We start from the raw sequence: 12,647 nt of genomic DNA on the forward strand, positions 1-12,647 counted from the left end.
TTAAAACTTTACGCAAACTAAAATGAGACTCATTTTTCCCTTCATAAAATACAAGACTCTGAGCGAAGCCTTCAGAGACTCATTTCTTTAAGAAAGTGTCGATCAATCAGCAAAAACTAACGGAAAAATTCTCAGAAGAGTATCAGTTTTGTTCGCGAAAATGTAAATGAGTCATTAAAAGTCAATTTTAAATCATTTTTCACCCTCTTAAAGTACCCAGAGATTAGATATTTAGAAAAAACTTGTTTCATTAGTGAAAAATATCATGCAAACAATTTGAAATGTATTACTGTCGGTAATGTAAATTATATATGCGTCATCAGTATGTGTAATTGTAGGTCATTTTTTTATCCGCTCAATATACATGTCCCGGAGAAATAATTCCTAAGTAAAAGTTGATTCATGCGGAAAAATTATTTAAAATTATTTCAAAATGTATGAAGCTCGGTCATATAATCTATAAATGAGTCGTTACTAGTAAACAATAAATCATTCATTATCTTTCAATGTACAAGCAGTAGAGTGAAACTTAATCAATGAAAGATAGTATTCTGAAAAGAAAAAAATATTCAAAGGAACATCTATTTTATGCACTTACATTACAAATGATTCACCCGGGCTCAGACGTACACAATCTCAGATCACATAATGTACAATAGTACGGCAATTTTTTGAAAACTTTTTTTACGAGAAAGTTGTTTTGAATGTAAATTCTTCAATGGAAACTTAAAAAATTTCACTTTTGTGCTCATTGTCGAGAAAGAAATGTTCGATTGTTTATAGTTTCCCATCTCTCAAGGTACAAGTGTTATACCAAAATATACCTATTGATAACTTCCACCAACTCACACCAAACTGTGTTACAGATTACTATGCATGAGTTGGAATTAACCGATGTACGTCTGACTCAGTGTTAATTTTTTTTGTATAAGTAGCTAGAAGACACCAACACTCAAGAGTTTTTCAAAAAAGTCCGGAATTTTTTTCCAAAATTGGTAGACAAAGGATTTGTTGTTGATTGTGCAAACTGGTTTTTCGTAACGTAATTATAACGAAACAAATCTACGCAATTGCAACTAAAATCATTATTTTTTTTTCTTTTTTGAAAAACGAAACAATGAACCATGCATGCACTTAGAGTTCTATTTGGTAGGTTTTCGTGCAAGCATGGTTCATTGTTTCGTTTTTCAAAAAAGACAAAAAAATAATGATTTTATTTGCAAGTGCGTAAATTTGTTTCGTTATAATTACGTTACAAAAAACCAGTTTGCACAATCAACAACAAATCCTTTGTCTACCAATTTTGGAAAAAAATTCCGGACTTTTTTGAAAAACTCTTGATTGTTGGTGTCTTCTAGCTACTTATACAAAAAAAAAATTAACACTGAGTCAGACGTACATCGGTTAATTCCAACTCATGCATAGTAATCTGTAACACAGTTTGGTGTGAGTTGATGGAAGTTATCAATAGGTATATTTTGGTATAACACTTGTACATTGAGAGATGGGAAACTATAAACAATCGAACATTTCTTTCTCGACAATGAGCACAAAAGTGAAATTTTTTAAGTTTCCATTGAAGAATTTACATTCAAAACAACTTTCTAGTAAAAAAAGTTTTCAAAAAATTGCCGTACTATTGTACATTATGTGATCTGAGATTTGTACGTCTGAGCCCGGATGAATCATATGTAATGTAAGTGCATAAAATAGATGTTCCTTTGAATATTTTTTTCTTTTCAGAATACTAACTTTCATTGATTAAGTTTCACTCTACTGCTTGTACATTGAAAGATAATGAATGATTTATTGTTTACTAGTAATGACTCATTTATAGTTTATATGACCGAGCTTCATACATTTTGAAATAATTTTAAATAATTTTTCCGCATGAATCAACTTTTATTTAGGAATTATTTCTCCGGGACATGTATATTGAGCGGATTAAAAAATGACGTACAATTACACATACTGATGACGCATATATAATTTACATTACCGACAGTAATACATTTCAAATTGTTTGCATGTTATTTTTCACTAATGAAACAAGTTTTTTTCTAAATATCTAATCTCTGGGTACTTTAAAAGGGTGAAAAATTATTTAAAATTGACTTTTAATGACTCATTTACATTTTCGCGAACAAAACTGATACTCTTCTGAGAATTTTTCCGTTAGTTTTTGCTGATTGATCGAGACTTTCTTAAAAAAATGAGTCTCTGAAGGCTTTGCTCAGAGTCTTGTATTTTATGAAGGGAAAAATGAGTCTCATTTTAGTTTGCGTAAAGTTTTAAGAAGTCTTGAATGAGTTTTAACTTACGAAAAAGCTTTTAATGAAGGAACTTTCCCCCAATACTTGTACCTCAAGTGGAATAAAATGAACATTGACGTTAGCTGACTCGTACATACGTTTTATGGAAAGAACTAATGCAAAGTAAAGTGTTTTTTTGTTAATTTTCACCAATGAAAGAGTTTTTTATTTTATGAACTTTTCACTGCGACTTGTACATTAAGAGGGAAAAATGATGTACAATAAAACTTTTATGACTCATTTTATATTTTTTATGACACAAACTAATACTTTTCAAAAAAATCTTGCGTTAATTTTCAGAAATGAACGTTTTTTTACTTGTACTTTTCTCCAGGACTTGTTCCCTAAGTAAAAGAAATGATGTACATTTAACACTTTATTTCACATACACTCATATTTACCTTTTATGAGCAAAATTGATACAATTTTATGTTTTTTGTGTTATCTTTCAGATACAAAACAACTTCATAGAAGGAAATTTTCACTGTAATTAGTAAGCTAAGTGCAAAACGATGTACTTATGATGACTCTCACATTAATTTAGACGACACATGATGACACGTGAAACAACTTTCACATGAGAATTTTTTTTGTTCTGGTCTTGTATATTTAGGAGGGGGCGATGCACAAGCAAATATTGATGACTCATTTATACTTAATGTAAACAAAATTGATGCTTTTTCAAGTATTGTTTTAGTTTTAGCTAGGAAACAAATTTCTCTCTGGAACTTGTAATTTAAAAGGAAAAAGTATTAAAAAATAGCCTTTTGGGAAATTTTGTATGGACGAAACTGAAAATTTAATTATTTTATTGGTAGTTTTCACTAAGGAAACAACCTCAAGCAAACAAATTTTCCGCTAGATTTGTAAATTAGGAGAAAAAATGAGGTACAAATGAACTTTTTTGACTCTTTTTTGAAATTGTTGAAATTTTTCTCTATGAATTGAACATTATGAGGAAAAAAGATGTGCAAGTTGCATTTGATGACTCATATATCAACTATGTTAGACAAATTGATTTTTTTATAACATTTTTGTATTAATTTTCACTAACTGAGCAGTAAGTTTTCCCTAAGAAGTTTTTCTCTATGACTTGTACGTTAAGAGGAAAAAAGGACCTTTTATGATTCATATATATTCTTTATGTGTGCGCAATTGACATTTTTCAAAGCAGTTTTGCGTTTGTGTTCATTATTAGAACAAGTTTTCCTCAAATAATTTTTCTTTATGACTTGTACATTGAGAGGGAAAAAAATGATGTACATATGACCTTTGATGACTCATATATACTTTATGTGTGCATCATTTAGGTTTTCCTAATGTAGTTCTCTGTTACTTTTCACTAATTAAACAACTTTTGCTATCGAAATTTTTCTCTATGACTTTTACACTAAGAGGAAACAAAAAATGTACAAATGACCTGTGCTACTCATGTATACTTTATCTGAGCTTCATTTAAGTTTTTTAAAATAGTTTTGTGTTAACTTTCACTAATTAAACAACTTTAATTAAGAAATTTTCCTCTATGACTTGTACATTAAGAGGAGAAATTTATGTACATATGAACTTTGATGACTCATATTTAATTTATGTGATCAGTATTTAGGTTTGCCTAAAGTAGTTCTGTGTTACTTTTCACTAATTGAACAACTTTTTTTAAGAAATTTTTCTCTATGACTTCTACATTAATAGGGGAAAAATAATGTACAAATGACCTGTGCTGACTCATATATACTTTATGTGAGCCTTATTTAAGTTTTTTAAAAGTAGTTTTGTGTTAACTTTCACTAATTAAACAACATTTTCCTAAGACAATTTTCTCTATCACTTGTACATTAAGAGGAAAAATTGATGTACAATTGACCTTGGTGACTCGTATATACGTTATAAGAGCAAAATTGATGTTTTTTAAGGTAGTTTTGAGCTAACTTTCACTAATTAAACAACATTTTCCTAAGACGATTTTCTCTATCACTTGTACATTAAGAGGAAAAATTGATGTGCAAATGACCTGTGCTGACTCATATATACTTTATGTGAGCTTTATTTAAGTTTTTTAAAGTAGTTTCGAGCTAACTTTCACTAATGGAACAACTTTTCCTTTAGAACTTTTTCTCTAGGAATTGTACATTAAGAGGAAAAAATTGATATACAGGTGACCCTCGATGGCTCATATAATTTTTATGTGAGCAAAATTGATGTTTTTAAAGTATATTTGTGTTAGTTTTCACTAATGGGACAACTTTTCCTTAAGAAATTTTTCACTAGGACTTGTACATTAAGAGAAAAAAAATGATGTACAATTGACCTTTGATGACTCATACATATGTTATGTGAGCAAAATTGATGTTTTTTTAAAGTAGTTTTGTGTTAGTTTTCACTAATGGAACAACTTTTCCTTAAGAAAATTTTCTCTAGGACTTGTACAGTAAGAGGGAAAAAAGATGTACAATTGACCTTTGATGACTCATACATATGTTAGTTGAGCAAAATTGATGTTTTTTAAAGTGTATTTGTGTTAGTTTTCACTAATGGAACAACTTTTCCTTAAGAAATTTTTCTCTAGGACTTGTATATTAAGAGGGAAAAAATGATGTACAATTGACCTTTGATGACTCATACATATGTTATGTGAGCAAAATTGATGTTTTTGAAGTACATTTGTGTTAGTTTTCACTAATGGAACAACTTTTCCTTAAGAAATTTTTCTCTAGGACTTATACATTAAGAGGAAAAAAAATGATGTACAATTGACCTTTGATGACTCATACATATGTTATGTAGGCAAAATTGATGTTTTTTAAAGTAGTTTTTTGTTAGTTTTTACTAATGGAACAACTTTTCCTTAAGAAACTTTTCTCTAGGACTTGTACATTAAGAGGAAAAAAATGATGTACAATTGACCTTTGATGACTCATACATATGTTACGTGAGCAAAATTGATGTTTTTTGAAGTATATTTGTGTTAGTTTTCACTAATGGAACAACTTTTCCTTAAGAAATTTTTCTCTAGGACTTGTACATTAAGAGGGAAAAAATGATGTACAATTGACCTTTGATGACTCATACATATGTTATGTGAGCAAAATTGATATTTTTTAAGTACATTTGTGTCAGTTTTCACTAATGGAACAACTTTTCCTTAAGAAATTTTTCTCTAGGACTTGTACATTAAGAGGAAAAAAATGATGTACAATTGACCTTTGATGACTCATACATATGTTATATGCGCAAAATTGATGTTTTTTGAAGTATATTTGTGTTAGTTTTCACTAATGGAACAACTTTTCCTTAAGAAATTTTTCTCTAGGACTTGTACATTAAGAGGAAAAAAATGATGTACAATTAACCTTTGATGACTCATACATATGTTATGTGAGCAAAATTGATGTTTTTCAAAGTAGTTTTTTGTTAGTTTTCACTAATGGAACAACTTTTCCTTAAGAAATTTTTCTCTAGGACTTGTACATTAAGAGAGAAAAAATGATGTACAATTGACCTTTGATGACTCATACATATGTTATGCGAGCAAAATTGATGTTTTTTAAAGTATATTTGTGTTAGTTTTCACTAATGGAACAACTTTTCCTTAAGAAATTTTTCTCTAGGACTTGTACATTAAGAGGGAAAAAATGATGTACAATTGACCTTTGATGACTCATACATATGTTATGTGAGCAAAATTGATATTTTTTAAGTACATTTGTGTCAGTTTTCACTAATGGAACAACTTTTCCTTAAGAAATTTTTCTCTAGGACTTGTACATTAAGAGGAAAAAAATGATGTACAATTGACCTTTGATGACTCATACATATGTTATATGCGCAAAATTGATGTTTTTTGAAGTATATTTGTGTTAGTTTTCACTAATGGAACAACTTTTCCTTAAGAAATTTTTCTCTAGGACTTGTACATTAAGAGGAAAAAAATGATGTACAATTAACCTTTGATGACTCATACATATGTTATGTGAGCAAAATTGATGTTTTTCAAAGTAGTTTTTTGTTAGTTTTCACTAATGGAACAACTTTTCCTTAAGAAATTTTTCTCTAGGACTTGTACATTAAGAGGGAAAAAATGATGTACAATTGACCTTTGATGACTCATACATATGTTATGCGAGCAAAATTGATGTTTTTTAAAGTATATTTGTGTTAGTTTTCACTAATGGAACAACTTTTCCTAAAGAAATTTTTCTCTAGGACTTGTACATTAAGAGGAAAAAAATGATGTACAATTGACCTTTGATGACTCATACATATGTTATATGGGCAAAATTGATGTTTTTTAAAGTATATTTGTGTTAGTTTTTACTAATGGAACAACTTTTCCTTAAGAAATTTTTCTCTAGGACTTGTACATTAAGAGGGAAAAAATGATGTACAATTGACCTTTGATGACTCATACATATGTTATGTGAGCAAAATTGATATTTTTTTAAGTACATTTGTGTCAGTTTTCACTAATGGAACAACTTTTCCTTAAGAAATTTTTCTCTAGGACTTGTACATTAAGAGGAAAAAAATGATGTACAATTGACCTTTGATGACTCATACATATGTTATATGCGCAAAATTGATGTTTTTTGAAGTATATTTGTGTTAGTTTTCACTAATGGAACAACTTTTCCTTAAGAAATTTTTCTCTAGGACTTGTACATTAAGAGGGAAAAAATGATGTACAATTAACCTTTGATGACTCATACATATGTTATGTGAGCAAAATTGATGTTTTTTAAAGTATATTTGTGTTAGTTTTCACTAATGGAACAACTTTTCCTTAAGAAATTTTTCTCTAGGACTTGTACAGTAAGAGGAAAAAAATGATGTACAATTGACCTGTGATGACTCATACATATGTTATAAGAGCAAAATTGATGTTTTTTAAAGTTTATTTGTGTTATTTTTCACTAATGGAACAACTTTTCCTTAAGAAATTTTTCTCTAGGACTTGTACATTAGGAGGAAAAAAATGTTGTACAATTGATCTTTGATGACTCATTAATATGTTATGCGAGCAAAATTGATGTTTTCTTAAGTAGTTTTTTGTTAGTTTTCACTAATGGAACAACTTTTCCTTAAGAAATTTTTCTCTAGGACTTGTACATTAAGAGGGAAAAAATGATGTACAATTGACCTTTGATGACTCATACATATGTTATGCGAGCAAAATTGATGTTTTTTAAAGTATATTTGTGTTAGTTTTCACTAATGGAACAACTTTTCCTAAAGAAATTTTTCTCTAGGACTTGTACATTAAGAGGAAAAAAAATGATGTACAATTGACCTTTGATGACTCATACATATGTTATATGGGCAAAATTGATGTTTTTTAAAGTTTATTTGTGTTATTTTTCACTAATGGAACAACTTTTCCTTAAGAAATTTTTCTCTAGGACTTGTACATTAGGAGGAAAAAAATGTTGTACAATTGATCTTTGATGACTCATTAATATGTTATGCGAGCAAAATTGATGTTTTCTTAAGTAGTTTTGTGTTAGTTTTTACTAAACGATCAACTTTTACTTAAGAAAATCTTCTCTAGGACTTGTACATTGAGAGGAAAATAATGATGTACAGGTGACCTTTGATGACTCTTTCGTACTTCATATCACTAAAACTAATACTTAGTGTTCACCAATGTTTAAAATTTTGCTTTAAAAAATTATATGGCACCGGTATATTACTCTAATGGCAACACTATACCCTATTATCTTCCATGCAAAACCGTACTCTACTTTACCGACTCAAATGTTTACTCAAATTTCATGCTTGCTATTATTGAATTCTATACAACAGTATCTTAATAAAACCTACCTTTAACCTCCACTCAGTACTATACCCTAGTATTCAGATTCAAATCTTCAACCTTTTTGTCCCCCCCCAATTGCATATAATCCATTATATACAATACTATCTGCCTGGCAAAATTTACTCTATAATTATTGTTTGATACGACAAGCTTTCATCAAGATTCAAATCATCACTTCCTTTTTTTTTTACTTGTGTGCAAATATTGGAATCTATACCCCCTTTTGTCTCCATAAAATGCTAAACCAAGCAATCTTGGTACTAATCTTCACCATGCTACGAGCGTGCAGATATTCAAAATTATTTCCTGTATATATTATATCGTAGTTATTCAAAGCTATACCACATTCTAAACAAGACAATTCTATATCTTTTTATCCCTATGCAAATCTGAATCCTAATATTTTTTTTCCAAATCTTATCCTTATCTTGCCGACAGTCAAACCTATATCTTACTATCCCAACGGCAATTTTGTTCGGCTAAATAGTATGCAATGTTTTACCCTATTAAACCCAATCAAATCTTCACCCCATTACTTAATTGCAAAGGCTGCAATCTACACCCTTTTTTCCCCATGTCAAACTTTGTTTACCTTATTAGCCACATGCAATTCTGTTTTCTTCTCTCCTGATTCAAATCTTTGCTCTTTTATTTGCTTGCAGAAAATCAGTTCTACTTGTTTTATCCGCAAGGTAAAACTATACCCTATTATCTCCATGCAATAAGTGGAATGTAATTTTCAACTTCTGGAATTTACCAAGTAGCGTCTCTACATGTAACCGCTAAAACAAAAAAAAATGAGGAACTCTTAAAAAACCTTAAGAGATAAACTTTTCATTGCAATGAAAAAAATCCCATTATTTGATGTTGCTGTCAGTTATATGCTTCATTTCGCGTTGCATAATTTCTATTTCATAAAATAATATGTGCTTATTAATTTTTTTTTTGGCTTAATATCATTTCGCGTTAGTTCAAAATTGATGCTTTACTTGCTATGAAACTAAGCTATAATCAAAAAATGATCACAAACTACGTTTTTTGTTACAGTTTTTGTACTAATATTTCCATAATAATCTTCAAATTGAATTAAAATTCATCAGAAAGTGTTTGATACTTAAAAAACTCTGTAGGTATACATCACACTTGTTATTAAAAAGCTTAGACCAGTTTTTTACATAATGGATGTTTTCTTTTTTAGGTCAAATTCCTTTAACCAATATAATTCTCATAAACTGTGATACGGTATTTCTCAGAAGTGATACGGTGCCAGAAATATTGGTTTGAAAGCTCTCTTAATGTTTAATATGGAACAGTATCTTCTTTTTCTTTCCATTTTAAAACCAACAAAAGTGGAAAAAAATACACTACTGTCTTCCCAAAATTTTTTTGTTAAAGGCACCCTGTTGAAGTTCTGTTGCTGTTGAAACTTATTTTAGACGCAAAGAGTTTGAAAAATTGTTAGAGAATAAATGTTTTCCACTAAGGTTTTAAAACAAATATATTTTTTGTTTTCTGGTTGCCATTGGATTAATTGAAGTTTTTGCGGTTTTCATCATTTTTTTTTGCAAATTTTCTTAATTTTGAACAAAATACCAAAAACTTTTTTGTCACTCACTGTTAGCAGTTTTTTCTATCATAATAATGATATTCGTTCAATAGATCTTTTCAAAAACTCAGTGAATTTTTTGTTTCAAACCTAGCAGCCAATAACTGGAGTTCCAAAAAAGGATAACGCAGTCATGAATCATTAAAATTTCATTATGTATTTCACTATTCCAAGAATTTTTATCTTTTTTTCACTTTTTTCCAAAATCATACTTTATTTCAGAACATTTCGCTCATATTTAACTGCCTAATATGACATACAAACAAGTCCTTCTCTGCGAAGACTATTAACGAAGACTCTGCGAAGACTCTGCGAATTTATTAACGAGTCTTTCTCTGCAAAGACTGATTAATTAACGAGTTTTTCTCTGCGAAGAATGAATTATAAGCGTGCATTTCTCTGCGGAGACTTATTTATAAACAAGTCTTTCTGCGGAAATTGATTTCCTAAGGTATCTTTCTCTGAGAAGACAGATTTATAAGCGTGCGTTTCTCTGTGAAGACTGATTTGTGAAAGTTAGCTTCTCGGCGAAGACTGAATTATAAACCTGACCATAAAGCGTAGGTTGAGTCAGTTGAGTCACTTCCCGCCAATTTTACTACAGCAATTAACCTCTACTTATAACCTCTACTTATAACCTCTGCTTGCAAAACTCGTCATTTAGAAAACTGATTTCAGCAAAAAGTTGTTGTTTTGTAAACTTCAACAAATATGAATCAGAACAAAATCCATAAATTGCAAAAATAATTTCCGTATATTGGAAGATGCAGGTTTGAGTTCTCTAAAGGTGCCCGTGTTGAGGAATTTTGTTTTTCACTTGTAAGAAATCGTCGTTTTTTAATCGTTTTTATTAGACAAAAACGATCAAAGCCCTTACGTGGTAATCGTCGTTTTGTTCGTTATTTCGTCGTTATTTTTATGTAGGAAATGATCGTTTTTCAAAAAAACGACGAAAAAGCGCTCCCCTCTGGGATTCGAACCGTTGAACTCGTGATACATTTACCTGATGCACTGACCTCTGCGCTATCAGGCCATAATAATTTTATGCCAAAGCGATCTAATAGAGAAAAAATAGTTCAATAGGAATTAAACGACGAAAAAACGATCAAAAAACGACGATTTCTTATAACAAAAAAACGACGAAAGAAACGACGAAAAAACTATCAAAAAACGATGATTTTAATTGAAAAAAACGACGTAAGAAACGACAAAAAACGACAAAGAAACGATCATTTCTTAAACTTAAAAGACGACTAAAACGACGAAAACTTATGAAAACGAAGAAAACGACGACAAAACGACGAAAACGACGACAAAACGACGAAAAACGACAACTTCTTACAAAATATTGTCGTTTTTTCGTCGTTGTCCTCAACACGGGTGTGCAGTTCTGAAAAGGTGTGTCACGGAAATGATTTGTCACTGAAATGTTTTGTCGCCGAAATGGTGTGTCAATGAAATGGTGTGTCACTGACCCGGAGTGTCATTCCTACGGCCAGGGAGGGAGAGAGAGTTCGTTTGTCCCGAAATGCTGATATTTGTATCGAAATCCGGATATCCAGGGAATAAAAGAGGGTAATTTATCGAAGCGCGCGGCAATTGTCGCGGAACTGGTGCCTTGTGTAGGCGGGCCTAAACAGAATCAAATCGAATCAATAATCTAACGACACGTATAACTACAGTTGCATCGGAGGCAGGTAAATGCACGAAACATGTTTTTAACGTCGATATATTGGGTACTCGATTGTTTTCAAATTGGTACATGTTACAGAAATTTCACTACAATGACAAATTCAATACTAAACAGTTTGCTACCTACTCTACATAAAGCCAGACTTTTACACGTTTAAAATTTATTCTTCTGAGAGATCAAGACGTTAATAAGTATTTCTTCGCAGAGATCGACACTCTAATAAATCGTTCTTTGCAGAGATCCCCACGTTAATAAATCATTCTTCGCAGAGACCGAAATGTTAATAAATTATTCGTCGCTGACACATTCAAGATCAGTCTACGCAGAGTTTGTTCAATATGCCGTTCTGCTACACAGACGAATTGTCTCATTTACACTTCACTCACAATGATTCAAGACTGGGAACAAGTGATTTGTGATGATTCAGTGCTGAAAAATTGAGGTCCCATTGCGGGTAGTTACATTTTCATTACATTTGATCCGCATTTGGATCACCAAATCAATCAAGTTTATGCTATTCTCCTGCATGCATTACCTGATTGTCTTCTCAGTTTTTTCGCACATAATTTTTTAATTGCTTTCTAATTTTAATTTCTTGGCAAATTTGTTTTCTTTTTCAATATTAATTATTTCAATTGATTCAAGTTTTCTGAAATCGCTCGTTCATTTAATTTTCAGATTATATAACGATTAGTTTTTAGCTCTGACTCGGATCGGTCCGGTTATTCAAATTTCATTTTTTTTTTAAAAACTAAAATTGAGAAATTCGGAAATTTCAAAAAATAATTGCATAGAAACTACGTTCATTTTACTGACTTGAAACTGTTACAATTTTGAAACTACGCTCAGTATTTTATTAATATTGTATTTAAAGTTCTTTAAATGCTGCCGCGGGTTTCCATTGATCAATTTTGACTTACTGTTGTTAGGTTGAGTGGCATTGCTTCCAGTGGCATTCCTGCAACTAACAATGTTATCTTTTTTTGAAAATTTTTTCCATTAACGAATTGAAGACCCGGAAAAACGTAAATACATCTCAGAGCCTCTCCGTGATCATAATTATATGACAAGGCTGTGTACTAATGAAACGAAGTTTTAAATTTTTCGGGCCTTAAGAAACGTTTTGAAAAACTTCATAATACAGAAGATTACGAACAATCGCTCTGCATGTATTTTAATTGAAATAGATGACCTGCGATCAAAAATTTCTTAAAAATAGATAAT

The 12,647-nt window shown here is 30.4% G+C and overlaps 2 protein-coding genes across 4 annotated transcripts in view; one reads left to right on the top strand and one right to left on the bottom strand.

The window, feature by feature from the left end:
* Positions 1 to 12,647, top strand: part of LOC142338137 (uncharacterized) — a 244,331-nt gene that overhangs the window by 158,843 nt on the left and 72,841 nt on the right. The gene's annotated exons all lie outside the window — the stretch shown is intronic.
* The window catches only part of LOC142337836 (uncharacterized), a 66,145-nt gene that overhangs the window by 8,094 nt on the left and 45,404 nt on the right, over positions 1 to 12,647 (bottom strand). For 2 of the 3 annotated variants that reach the window (XM_075387376.1, XM_075387379.1), the window contains one exon: positions 11,087 to 11,362. The exons of the other annotated variant lie outside the window; for it this stretch is intronic. In XM_075387376.1, coding sequence (XP_075243491.1) covers positions 11,198 to 11,362 — 165 coding nt within the window. In that variant the 3' untranslated portion in view covers positions 11,087 to 11,197. Of the gene's footprint in view, positions 1 to 11,086; positions 11,363 to 12,647 lie in introns of those variants that run through there. 3 annotated transcript variants of the gene reach the window in all.

The sequence above is a fragment of the Convolutriloba macropyga genome, chromosome 4 (assembly GCF_964194025.1).
Source record: "Convolutriloba macropyga chromosome 4, txConMacr16.3, whole genome shotgun sequence".
Classification (NCBI taxonomy): domain Eukaryota; kingdom Metazoa; phylum Xenacoelomorpha; order Acoela; family Convolutidae; genus Convolutriloba; species Convolutriloba macropyga.